Source organism: Mytilus galloprovincialis, chromosome 11 (genome assembly GCF_965363235.1).
Source record: "Mytilus galloprovincialis chromosome 11, xbMytGall1.hap1.1, whole genome shotgun sequence".
Classification (NCBI taxonomy): Eukaryota; Metazoa; Mollusca; class Bivalvia; order Mytilida; family Mytilidae; genus Mytilus; species Mytilus galloprovincialis.
This window is the reverse complement of record NC_134848.1, coordinates 70,697,307-70,710,719: the sequence shown is the minus strand read 5'-3', so window position 1 is coordinate 70,710,719 and position 13,413 is coordinate 70,697,307. Positions and strand designations below refer to the sequence as shown.

The window sequence follows — 13,413 nt, the reverse complement described above, 5'->3', positions numbered from 1 at the left end:
TAATTTCTTTTGCCGTTATGTTTAGTTCTGAAACCTACTTATACAACAATTGCCAATCGCAAAATATAAATCAATACTTAAAGCAGAACTAGCTATATTTATTTTTTCGTGATATTATTCACATCATGTATAATGGTATGAATATGATAATGTTATAATTATCCAAATAATATATTAGAACATTTACTAATACAAACTTTAAGAAAGGCAAGTAGTTGTACTTCCAAATAAATGTATTTTAAGACAGTGTTCTTCAATGATATAAGTATTCATTAAAGCATCTTCATGAATTTGAGCATCCTTCTTCATCTGACTGATCACCAGCCCCGCAATCAAACTCTCCATCACATTTCCATTTCAATATTATACACCTTCCACTTGCTGTACACCGGAAGTGATTATCTGGATCAAGATCACAGTAGTCTGCAAATATGAAAAATAAAACTATAAAATATAACATACTTAATGCTATAACGATTTATTGATAAAGGACTTAATGGTCGGTAATGATCATACCAAAAAAACAAGTTCCCACAGCGTTCAACTACCAACACTGTGGGTGGTATGAGTGGCAATGAGACAACTCTCCATCCAAATAATAATTTATAAAAGTAAACCAGTTTGCTATACCATGACTGTCGATGTTGCAGTAACGTATTCGACTTGGTACAATAATTAGAATCATAATTGCGGTCATCCAGTAATAAACATAAAATTTTTAAATATTTTTTAGAAATGAAAATAGATAACATGAATAAGTTACAAAACGTTTGTACCCGAAACGAATTTCGGGATTAAGATTCAACAGGAATGTTTCACAAAGTTTAAACCAATTATATGTAACTAAATAAATGCTCCAGAGGGTAAGCAGATCCTGCTCTACCTGTGTCACAGATCGCACTGTAATGTTCAAACAAACAAAATCTCAGTAATACATCGCTTTCGTTAATGTCCAGTCGGGAGATGATAACAATTTTGAGTAAATAAAAGAGCACACAATGATACATGAGCTATGATAGATTCACACTTTCGTTTAAAAAAGTTTTTATATTTGAGTAATATTATATTTGTTAACACTATTAAACTAAAGATATATTGTTACCTTATACCTTACCTTTGCCTTCACATTGGATCTCGTCAGAGTTATCAGAGCAGTCTGGAACTCCATCACACAACCATCTTTGAGGAATGCACCTCCCACATTCACACCTAAATCCGGAGCATTGACCTATAGATGATAAATTGATGAATAATGTATGCCATTGCTTTAATATGGATAAACATGTTTTATAAAGTAACTACATTATTACTAAACTTTTTTATTTTAAACACAATCTTAAAATATTTGATACTAATGAAATTTCGAATACGAATTATGTAAACCATCTCTGTGGTTGATCCAAGGTATCGGGTTGGGCAATTGGTTCCGGGAGTTAGATCAACCTTTTATTTTAAAATCAATTTTGGATGGGGACATGCGGTTTTTAAATTGCTGGAGTTGGCACTGGATCTTTTATGTTTGGTAATACATATCCATCAGTTCCTCGTAGAGAATATTTTAGACAAATTTCCTTTTGACAAAAAAAAATGGTCTGTAACTAACATTACAATTTAAGCTAAATGCAAAAGATAGTAGGAAAGAACATTATAGATGTCAAAGGATCGGTACATAAACCGGCTAATGTATTTGGTCTACACAATCAGGAATAAAGTTCTCTAGAAAGTTTAAGCAAACAACTAAATAATCAGTACGCACGATATGCCATCCCTACTAAATTATATAGAGTATATCATTATAAATGAACAAAATTACCACAGAGATGCCTATTGTCCTCGTCTGAAGTATCATCTAAGCCGCAGTCTTTATCACCGTCACATCGCCAACTCGATGGTATACATCTACAGTTTTTGCATTGAAAATATCCACTTGGACATGATGTACATATCGTTTCGTCTGTTATATCTGCAAACATATATATACAGTTGTTTTTTTTAAATTCTTACCTCTACTGCCCAAACAGCTTTCGAACATATATTCAATATATCAGTGATAAAAATTAATAATAGGAACTCAAAAACAAATATGTCAATAGACAGAAAGAGACAGAAGAACAAACATAAAAAAATGTTCACAGAAAACTAAAGACTGAGACGCAAGGACCCCATCCAAGATGAGGGACAACACCAATGTTCATATTATCATGATCACAGAAAACTAAAGATTGAGACGCAAGGACCCCATCAAAGATGAGGGACAACATCAATGTTCATATTATCATGATCATGGAAAACTAAAGATTCAGACGCAAGGACCCCAACCAAGATGAGGGACAACATCAATGTTCATATTATCATAATCACAGAAAACTAAAGATTGAGACGCAAGGACCCCATCCAAGATGAGGGACAACATCAATGTTCATATTATCATGATCACAGAAAACTAAAGATTGAGACACAAGGACCCCATCCAAGATGAGGGACAACATCAATGTTCATATTATCATGATCACAGAAAACTAAAGATTGAGACGCAAGGACCCCATCCAAGATGAGGGACAACATTAATGTTCATATTATCATGATCACAGAAAACTAAAGATTAAGACACAAGGACCCCATCCAAGATGAGGGACAACATCAATGTTCATCATGATCACAGAAAACCAACATTCGTTGATAATGACAATGAAAAGGAAACATGGCTTTGGTTAAAGAACATATGCATGGTAATCAGGTAATCGATATTGGTCATCAAAATCATGTTGGCATCGCCAGTAGTGTATTACCATGTATAATGTATGTATAATGAGCCGAGCTCTATATTGTCCTTGGTCAAGTGAAGTTCGTTATAAATCTTCTAAAACAATACTGATTTTGCAGTGCATCACATCATCTGAATTCCTTATTGCCAAAGATATCAAGTCATAAAAGAAGATTTGAACATCGTAATGTCCGACGGGGTATATAGTCTTGCACAGGCACATTCAGATGTTTACATTTTAAGACGTCAGGATTAAATGAGGCAGAAATACATCTGCAAAATTAAACTTCCAATTAAAGTTCCCCCTCTGACTTTTTCTAGTTCAGATGGAAAATAAATGTCACAAGTGTTTGCTCAGTTGAGTTTATGCGGGTACGCGGTCGGCCTTTATAGATTTGCACCATTTAAAAGAAGTGGGCTGCATGATTTGTTCAAGCCCAAGTCTTATGAGTAACGCTTGCTGTTATTGTGTAGGTTTTTTCTTACGAAATACGAATTAAAGTTAAGAATCACTTACCTTGAAACACAACTGAACAGTGAAGCGGTATGAAAAAATGGAATACTAAAATGAAAATTGAATGATAGTTCATTTCTCATTGACTTTTTAACAACTTGTAGTTAAAAACGGTATCAAAACTGTCTCCATGACAAATTCATTGTTTATTATCACATATTGGTTACTATTTAGCTTGGCGTACAATATTACTCAATGTTTAATTTGAAAAGCTACTTTCAGAATCCAAATTAAACCGTTGAAATATTTTTTCACCTTATCATATGTAAATGTTATTCATTTAAATGGGAGAAAAAGTAAATTCTAACAATGTTATTGACTATTCTTCTACTAATGTACATTTAGTAACATCCATATTATTTATATAATGGTAGTAGGTAATAATTACAATATAAATATGTGGAAGTGGTTTGACATTTCATGTTGAAGAATCTTTGTTTAGAATTATTGCTAAAATGTCAATTATTTCCGTCCCAATATTGGATACAGCAAACAATTTCAAAACCCATTAAACTTTAACATGTTTAAAATAATTGATGGTGATAGACATGAAAGAGACAGTTAAGATACGTAGGAGATAATCAAATTCGTTCTTATGGTGTACAGTTATACCACTGTATGAACTGATTATGACATAAATACATACTTTTTTCTGCAAGATAGCAATGTGCATTTAATATATTAAAGATGTAACTTATAAAATTAAGAAAATAATAATTGTTATATGCATATTCCAAAACATACAATAGTTAACGTTAAACACGCGTCACGTCGAAATGAAATAGTCGACGAAGTCTGATATATCAAAGTTGATATTGGTATTCAAAATATTTTGTTGACATGCGCTAAATAAACTTTCAAAAAATGATAGTATCGCCCTTTACCAAAATTTTGCTGTTTTGTCATTGATAAAGCGTGGTCGAAAATGAGCAAGACGGAAAAATAGTGAAATACAGTGTGCCTCTATCTGCAGATAAATAAGATTGTAAGGCTTTATAAAGAAGTGAGGACTAAACTCCTGGTCTTTGAAGTTTTTGTTCTTTAACATTTTTGAGCTGGAGTATGTCATGGTATTACTTTACTTTGAGCATTTTCCTTTTATCTATTGATTAGTATGTAACTCAAATTTCAAATGTCGTGGAGATATTCAGCAATAAATTCTCCTAAATTCACAACTGTTGCCCGTTATCAAAATCTAAAATTGTGATTTTATTCGAATTATTGCTCATCAAGATTAATGATGCATAGACAGAATTGATAGGATAGATGATTTGTATCATTTAACCTTTATGAAAATTGTATCAGATGAACTAAATTGGTCATTTAACAACAAAATAGAGTAGTTGAAATTTGACTTTAATGTTAGTATTTTATCATATCAATGAGCTGGATAACTCGTTGGACAGATTTGAAAATCATGTTGAATATTTGGTACCTATTGGTTTGCATTGGTTTGCAGTTTGGGACAGGAAAAGGTATAGATACTAAATAAGGTTTTATTTCTGTTTTGAACTTTCACTTATACTTCATGTTATATTTAACAAGTGTTTCTTATATACATCCAAAAGGTCATTCTACTGTCGTTTACCAGACAGTAGGGAAAGAAGACATTGATAAATTTCTCGATATTAAATATAATAAGTATATAATTATCGTTTCAATGAGAATCATTTAAAAATGAAATATAGTTTTACGGGTTGGCAAAATAATCGATGGGTAGTACCGAAATGTTGACACGATAGTTGCTATATACATTGTAATGCATATAATAAACAAATTAAACATTTAATTGTAAAATGATCTGTAAACATTTTCGAAGTTAACCTATCAGTTCAGTAACTATACTGCAAGACGTATTTCAATGACTCAGGTAAAAGCAGAGCTTGAAAATACATAGACTGACACTTGTTGTTGGAAAATGTATATTGACTTTTTGATGTGTTTATTAGTTGGAGTTTATTCTTTTGATGTTATATTTGTTATTTTCGTGGGATTTTGTCTGATGCTTGGTCCGTTTCTGTGTGTGTTAGTTACATTGTAGGGTTTTGTCGTTGTTCTCCTCTTATATTAATGCGTTTCCGTCAGTTTAAGTTTGTTACCCCGATTTTGTTTTTTGTCCATGGATTTATGAGTTTGAACAGCGGTATACTACTGTTGCCTTTATTTTGCTGCCTCTATGACGTATACCCATTATCCTTTTATTGATTTTCATTTGCACTTAGGCGAGGAATGTCCTACACGTGGTACGACAAAACAGATGCGATGTAAGAATGGTAACTGTATACCAATAGAGTGGACATGTGACGGAGAACGAGACTGTGGACCACATGATAATACGGATGAAGCTAATTGTAAACTTTCAGGTATTGTACATGTGATAACTATGGTATAATATTTGATACCGACCAATTAGGTAACTAGTAACAAATTGATCTTACCTACTATCTTAACATGTGGCATTTAGACTAGTAGCCTAATAAAGTGATGAAGTCCGCAATATTATGAACCTTCTTCCATTGGTCTATATAAAAATATGTTGCAAAAAATGACAACGTGTAAGCTGTCATTGTGTTTGTTGAAAACAGCGTCTTGTTCTTACAAATGGACGTAACACAACTTCTAAACATGAACTACGATAAAGCAACCCCATATGAAGTATACACGGTCTCTACGTGGTTGCTTTCAAACATTTATATTCCTAGAAAGTTTTGGAGGTAAGATTAAATGCTTAATACGCTTCACATACAAAAACAACATTTTTATGTTTACTCCAGGTGATAATTTCAGTATAATGTTTGATAAGAGCTACATACAAATAGTTTTATATGTCTACTTCAGGATATCACTGTGGTTTAATGTTTGGTACACGTCACATAACATTATATTTCATATGTCTCCTCTAGATGATAACTGTGCAAAGATTCCCGGGAGATACTTTCGATGTGAGCGATCTGGTTCCTGTATTCCTCAGAAATGGCGATGTGATGGAGACAGTGACTGTGGACCAGGTGACAGAACAGATGAACTAAACTGTAGTGCATTATTAGGTAGAAGTTTGCTCAAATTTGCTCTTTTCGCCTGTGTTAACACTTAGTCTAGTTTTACAAATGCGTTCAGGAGTATATAATGTTTAGTACGATTTCAAATATATAAAAATAAATCTGATAAAAATAATCAGTATATCTTGTTTTTTTCTATATTCTAGAACATTTATATGTGATGTTATTAATCATGTCATATCAACAACAGGGATACCATACCTATACACATTCAAAATATGACAATTTTAGAAAGAGAGAATCGCATAAATTAATAGATTGCATGCTTACTTATAATATGACGCCGATTCAAAAGAACATCAATTCTTACATGCATACTGTCGTTTGATTTGTTTAGCTTTTGATTTTATCATTTGTTGAGGGATTTTCAGTTTTGAATTTTCCTTTCGGGTATTTTTGTTATTATTTTTCTTTTTTATTAACTGTCAGGAGAATGCAATAAAACTTCCTTCAAGTGTGATATCGACAAGTGTATACCAAGTATATGGCAATGTGATGGACGCTATGACTGTCGGGATCACAGTGATGAACACGACTGCTTTGTTGAGGGTAAGTATGTTAAGAATGTATCAATACAAGTTCTATCGGAAATGTGACAGATGAAATGTACGTATCAAGTACTACGACATCATTGTCTTTGTTCATTAAACATCATGGGGATTTATTATTGCGATACTTATACAATAGACACACCTTGAAGATACATCATTTGATTTCTAGGAATGATAGCAAATACATGTATTGCAAAACAAAACGAACTCGCATCTTAAGTTTCGATTGCACATGTACCTGATTTCTCGCAATTTTTACAATATTAATAATAATATCCCCACAATTTTAGAATTACTGTGGATTCATTAATATTCGTTGGATACCAATTTTCGTTGCTTTCGTGAGAACAGGAGATCCACGAATTTAAATGTTCAACGAAATACACCTTTTCTAAAGGAATGTGTGCAAACTTTCCTAAAGCCACGAATTTATATATCTACGAAAACGCAAGTTTTCTTCAATCAACGAAAATTGGTACCCACGAAAATAAAAGTATCCACAGTAATAGTATTGAAATGATGAGGAAGAATGCCATAAAGTAAAACGTTAATACGAGATGTGTCCGAAAAGGATACACAATGTAGACTATGCCTATTGGACTAAGTATTATATATTCTAATACATATAACATGTATAATAATAATTATGTTTTGTATAGTTGTTTTTAGTCAAAGTCATATACCTAGTATCTATGATGTGTTTATTTTTTTGGGGTCATATATTAGCTGTTATATTAATGCCGTATGAGCTTTGATTCTCCCGGACGCACCACTAATGTAATGATTTAATTCTATTGCCGGTCCGAAGAAGACACAATGGACCTTATTGTTATTCCCCAATTACCCTGGACTTTGGAGATAACTTTCACATGATTCATGTTGCTCATGTCGAATATAAAAGGTAACTTATAAGTTGAAGTTCTTTATCTTTAGCTAAAGATGCGTGCGATGCTAAAACCAGCTTCCGTTGTTCTGTCAGTGGTAAATGCATATACAAAGGCTGGAAGTGTGATGGTGAATTCGATTGTGGAACAGACGATCAGTCAGATGAGAATGCTTGTAAAGCAGGTAAGAAAATCACCAGCATTTCAAATTCGCCGTTTCTGAATCTAATGCATTCTATGTAAAAATTTCCAAAGCTTACACCAATATGTTAGGATTGGTTTAAGACGTACTAAACCATGGAATTTCAACAAATGCCAACGTAATGATATTTTTATAATGGTGTACGATCAGTCTGAATGCCTATAGTTCTTTTAATTCTGAAAATGTGAATTGAATATTGCTTTTTTCGTTCTATCGCGATGATGTACAAACCTCATCTCCCTTTTATAAACCTAAAGGAAATGAAATACCAAACTATTGTGCGGTTTAAATATTAGAAATTTGAAGAACAAACACATCATTCTAAAACCAGTACAAAATCACTGAAACTGTTAGTGATTCGACAAAATAACTCATTATTTTAGGGATTTTACAAATTATAATTGTACGCATATGATATAAATATTAATGGAAACGTAACACACAAGTTTTCGTCTAAACATAACCATGAATGTACTCGCTGTATTTCGAATAAATCAAATCTGAAAACATTCACAAAAATGGCATGACAAGTGAAAGGTTTATCTAGATATAAAACCAGGACTTATTCACATTTTGTTACATGACAAGTATATGTTTCAAGCCAGGAATTGTACAGTTGTTTTCAATTAGTTTGCTTAATGGGAGCTCTTGATTTTGTTTTTCCGTTTTTCTTTTTTTTGGATTCGATATTTTTGTTAATTAATATCTTTTTCACTACCGTTTTTTTAAAACAAATTCAATACGTTTTATGAAACAATAACATTTGTCACAAATGTATGATCAAACCAAGAGTGATTTATTGCAATACAATGCAATTAATATTTTCGCAGCCTGTATCAGTCCCCAGAGGCCATGCATCTAAATAAAGAAATACAGTAAAATTATGTTTGCATATTTCATGCACTGGATTTAAACGTTTTGTTTTCATTGGTAGATTTTTGCAGTTATACAGAATACGAATGTAAATCTGGAGAGTGCATTCCTTTAAATTGGATATGTGATAAGGAGTTGGACTGTTCTGATGGATCAGATGAAATCAAGTCTATCTGCACACTCTGAATTGACTCTTTCCTTACACATTATTTAATAAAAAAAGAAAATGTATTACATGTATATTTTGTGTTTTTAATTTTCTGATTTGTATATTTCATGTACACAAAATCTCTATAATAGAGAAAATAAAGTTATATATATATAGAGTTCTTCACATGAATAAATGATCCAATCCGCTTGGTGCGTTTGTTAAGGCATGCTCACTGTTCGTTGAAGTACTAGTCCTTGAGTGATATAAGTAGCCAAACTACATTGTACTGTATCATAGCCTATAAACACTGATATTTTGAGGTCAAATCCGGAACGTAACATGTGAGTTCGTAGATTTAAAGTTTTCCTACCGAAGATCGGTGGTTCTTTGCAGGCACTCTGGCCTTCGACACCAATTTCTTGACAAAACGGATAATGTATGTAGGAAATGTATGCAACATATATTTGAAGTACTACACATGTGGTGTCAAAATTGACTCTACTGTTTTTGATCTGCTGAAAAATATGTTACTTTTGCTGGAATAGTTTTTGACGATGTTCCGTTGCTGTGCGTTGCATATGGTCCATGTGTGATACAGCTTTTAGCGACACATACCATTTGGTTTTCTTTCTAGCAGAATGAATTTCTGTATCGTGGTTGAAATCCCCAAAGAAACATAGAAATATTAATAAAAGACGTGTTGTATTTGCCCATGAGACAGCCATCTACACGCACTAAGTCTTCTACAACAAAGTGTGTTCATTCATGTTGTTTGGTTCTTGCTGGTTTATAGTACCTTACGGTAAAATATCGGAAAATATATAAAAGATAACAAAAAACTAGCATTGATAGTAAGCTCAAAGTACATAATATGTTCTAGATATATATTGTTGGTTTACACTCTAATATTGGTTGCTGGAACTGCATATAGTGATTAATATAAAATTGAAAGGTCTTTCTTTAAGAGATTGCATTTAGTTGTCATTCATCCAGTTGAAATCTTCTGCCTCTATTGACCAGTCAACAATCCAACAAAACAGTTCACAAATCATTACCAAAAAAAAAAAACACAAAAAACAAATGCAATTGCTGCTGTAATGTTACTAGACATTATTTCTATTGTCGTTATGTTTCGTTCTGAAACCTACTGAAAATTGCCAATTGTAACATGTGTAATACAAGTCAATATTAAAAGCAGACCTAACTATATTTATGTATTTGATATTCTTCTTTTCTTGTATAATGGTATGAATATGATAATATTATAGTTATCAAAGTAATTTATTAGAAAATGTCTTAATACAAACTTAAGAAACTCAAGTAATTGTACGTTTAAATCAATGTATTTTAAGATACTTGTTGTGTTCCTCAATGATGTAAGTATTCATTAAACCATGTTCATGAATTTGAGCAGCCTTCTTCATCTGACTGATCACCAGCACCGCAATCAAACTCTCCATCACATTTCCATTTCAATATTATACACCTTCCACTTGCTGAACATCGGAAGTGATTATCTGGATCAAGATCACAGTAGTTTGCAAATATGAAAAATAAAACATAACCGACTATGAAATATAACATACTTAATGCTATAACGATTTATGGATAAAGGACTTAATGGTCGGTAATGATCACACCAAAAAACAAGTTCCCACAGCGTTCAACCACCAACACTGCGGGTGGTATGAGTGCCAATGAGACAACTCTCCATCGACATAACAATTTATAAAAGTAAACCAGTTTGCTATACCATGACTATCGATGTTGCAGTACCGTATTCGACTTGGTACAATACATTGTAATTAGAATCATAATTGCGGTCATCCAGTAATAAACATAGAATTTACAAATATTTTTAAGAAATGAAAATAAATAACATGAATAAGTTACAAAACGTTTGTACACGAAACGAATTTCTGGATTAAGATTCAATAGGAATGTTTCAGAAAGTTTAAACCAATTATATGTAACTAAACAAATGCTCCAGAGGGTAAGCAGATCCTGCTCTACCTGTGTCACAGATCGCACTGTACATGTTCAAACAACCAAATTCCCAGTAATAAATCGCTTTCGTTAATGTCACAGTCGGGAGATGATAACAATTTCGAGTAGATAACATGGCACACAATGATATATGAGCTATGATAGATTCACACTTTCGTTTAAATAATCAAGTTTTCATATTTGAGTAATATTCTATTTGTAAACACTATTAAACTAAAGATATATTGTTAACTTATACCTTACCTTTGCCTTCACATTTGATCTCGTCAGAGTTATCAGAGCAGTCTTTAACTCCATCACACAACCATCTTTGAGGAATGCACCTCCCACATTCACACCTAAATCCGGAGCATTGACCTATAGATGATAAATTGATGAATAATGTATGTCATTGCTATATTATAGATAAACATGTTTTATAAAGTAACTACATTATTACTAAACTTTCTTATTTTAAACACAATCTCAAAATATTTCATACTAATGAAATTTAGAATACGAATTTTGTAAACCATCTCTGTGGTGGATCCAAGGTATCGGGTCGGGCAATTGGTTCCGAGAGTTAGATCAACCTTTTATTTTAAAATCAATTTTGGATTTGGTCATTCGTTTTTAATATTGCTGGGTTTGGCACTGGATCTTTTATGTTTGGTAATACATATCTATCAGTTCCCCGTAGAGTATATTTTAGACAAGTTTCCTTTTGACAATAAAATACAAACTAAATGCAAAAGATAGCAGGATAGAGCATTATAGATGTAAAAGGATCGGTTTAAACAAACAACTAAATAATCAGTACGCACGATATGCCATCCCTAATAAATTATATAGAATATATCATTATTAATGAACAAAATTACCACAGAGATGCCTATCGTCCTCGTCTGAAGTATCATCTAAGCCGCAGTCGTTATCACCGTCACATCTCCAACTCGATGGTATACATCTACAGTTTTTTTCATTGAAAATACCCACTAGGACATGATGTACATATCGTTTCGTCTGTTATGTCTGCAAACATATACATACAGTTTTTTTTAAAATTCTGACCTCTGTTGTCCCAACAGCTTTCGAACATATATTCAATATATTAGTGATACAAATTATTAAGAGGAACACAAAAACAAATATGTCAATAGACAGAAAGAGACAGAAAAACAAACATAAACAAAAGTGTTCACAGAAAACTACAGATTAAGACGCAAGATCCCCATCCAAGATGAGGGACAACATAAATGTTCATATTATCATGATCACGGAAAACAAACATCCGTTGATAATGACAATGAAAAGGGAACAGGGCTCTGGTAAAAGAACATATGCATGGTAATCAGGTAATCCATATTAGTCATCAAAATTATATTGGCATCAACAGTAGTGTATTACCATGTATAATGTATGTATAATGATCCGAGTTCTATTTGTCCTTGATATATATATCTTCAAAAAATATATAAATCTTCTAAAACAATACTGATTTTGCAGTGCATCACATCATCTGAATTCCTTATTGCCAAAGATATCAAGTCATACACGAAGATTTGAACATCGTAATGTCCGACGGGGTATATAGTCTTGCACAGGCACATTCAGATGTTTGCATTTCAAGACGTCAGGATTAAATGAGGCAGAAATCCATCTGCAAAATTAAACTTCCAATTAAAGTTACTCCTCTGTTTTTTCTAGTTCAGATGGAAAGTAAATGTCACAAGTTTTTTCTCAGTTGAGTCTATTTATAGCATCAGTGATAGTTGAGGTAATATGGGTCGCTGTTTATAAAAAAAAAAATTAATTGATTATTGTGTTCAATATTACTTTGATATATAACTACCATATTAGAAAAAAAATATCTTCAATTAATGTTGGATGCACTCTGTTATTCTAATAAGTTTGTATAAATATATGCCATTTATCAATAAAATGTTATCATGATTGGAAATCCTTTTGGTCCCCCTGAAGTAACTGCATACTGTGTTTTGGTCTGAAGAGTGTCAATAACTTAACACTAACTCTGTTATTGTCTCAACCAAACATTCAATTCTTTAAGTGGACTGTTCTGAACACATATTTTATACCACAGATCAGTCAGCATGAAATGAATTTGTTTGTAATTGACAATTCTAATTCATTTGATTACTTTGTTTAAATATTTGTGCAACTTCATGCAAATGTGAACACTATTTTGATTCTTTCTCAATCAAAACAAAAATGCGTCAACTACTAAAAGCAAGTTTTTTCTCAAATGAAGAAAGTTAACTATATCTTTTCGTTTATCATGTTTATAGTCTTTTTATCAAAAGAATGCTAAATGTGAACAAAGATGTGGTAAAACAAAAGTAATGGCTATTTGTAATCAGACAATAAACTTGTGACATTGTTCACTATAGTTGAAAAAAATCAGATTTGTT

At 32.2% G+C, this 13,413-nt stretch overlaps 2 protein-coding genes across 2 annotated transcripts; one reads left to right on the top strand and one right to left on the bottom strand.

Annotated features, from left to right (window-relative positions):
- Nucleotides 1–82: 82 nt before the first annotated feature.
- LOC143051344 (uncharacterized) lies at nt 83–3,543 on the bottom strand. Its single transcript, XM_076224285.1, has 4 exons — nt 3,282–3,543; nt 1,814–1,963; nt 1,115–1,228; nt 83–423 (listed from the first exon to the last, which is right to left on the bottom strand). Exons 1-4 carry the CDS (start codon nt 3,352–3,354, stop codon nt 284–286), a joined length of 477 nt encoding a protein of 158 aa, XP_076080400.1. The 5' UTR covers nt 3,355–3,543; the 3' UTR covers nt 83–283.
- Nucleotides 3,544–4,583: 1,040 nt separating this feature from the next.
- LOC143051343 (uncharacterized) lies at nt 4,584–9,087 on the top strand. The gene is made up of 6 exons (XM_076224284.1): nt 4,584–4,753; nt 5,501–5,641; nt 6,182–6,325; nt 6,767–6,886; nt 7,822–7,956; nt 8,909–9,087. Exons 1-6 carry the CDS (start codon nt 4,660–4,662, stop codon nt 9,031–9,033), a joined length of 759 nt encoding a protein of 252 aa, XP_076080399.1. The 5' UTR covers nt 4,584–4,659; the 3' UTR covers nt 9,034–9,087.
- The last annotated feature ends 4,326 nt before the right edge of the window (nt 9,088–13,413 follow it).

What these genes read in the sequence shown, in the direction of transcription:
- LOC143051344 (XM_076224285.1), bottom strand. Translation starts at nt 3,354, where the DNA reads ATGAACTATCATTCAATTTTCATTTTAGTATTCCATTTTTTCATACCG. An exon ending in CTGTTCAGTTGTGTTTCAAG is followed by an intron (nt 1,964 to 3,281) that starts GTAAGTGATTCT and finishes ATATGTTTGCAG; the next exon opens with ATATAACAGACGAAACGATA. An exon ending in GATCCAATGTGAAGGCAAAG is followed by an intron (nt 424 to 1,114) that starts GTAAGGTATAAG and finishes TCATATTTGCAG; the next exon opens with ACTACTGTGATCTTGATCCA.
- LOC143051343 (XM_076224284.1), top strand. Translation starts at nt 4,660, where the DNA reads ATGAGCTGGATAACTCGTTGGACAGATTTGAAAATCATGTTGAATATT. An exon ending in GCAGTTTGGGACAGGAAAAG is followed by an intron (nt 4,754 to 5,500) that starts GTATAGATACTA and finishes ATTTGCACTTAG; the next exon opens with GCGAGGAATGTCCTACACGT. An exon ending in ACACGACTGCTTTGTTGAGG is followed by an intron (nt 6,887 to 7,821) that starts GTAAGTATGTTA and finishes CTTTATCTTTAG; the next exon opens with CTAAAGATGCGTGCGATGCT.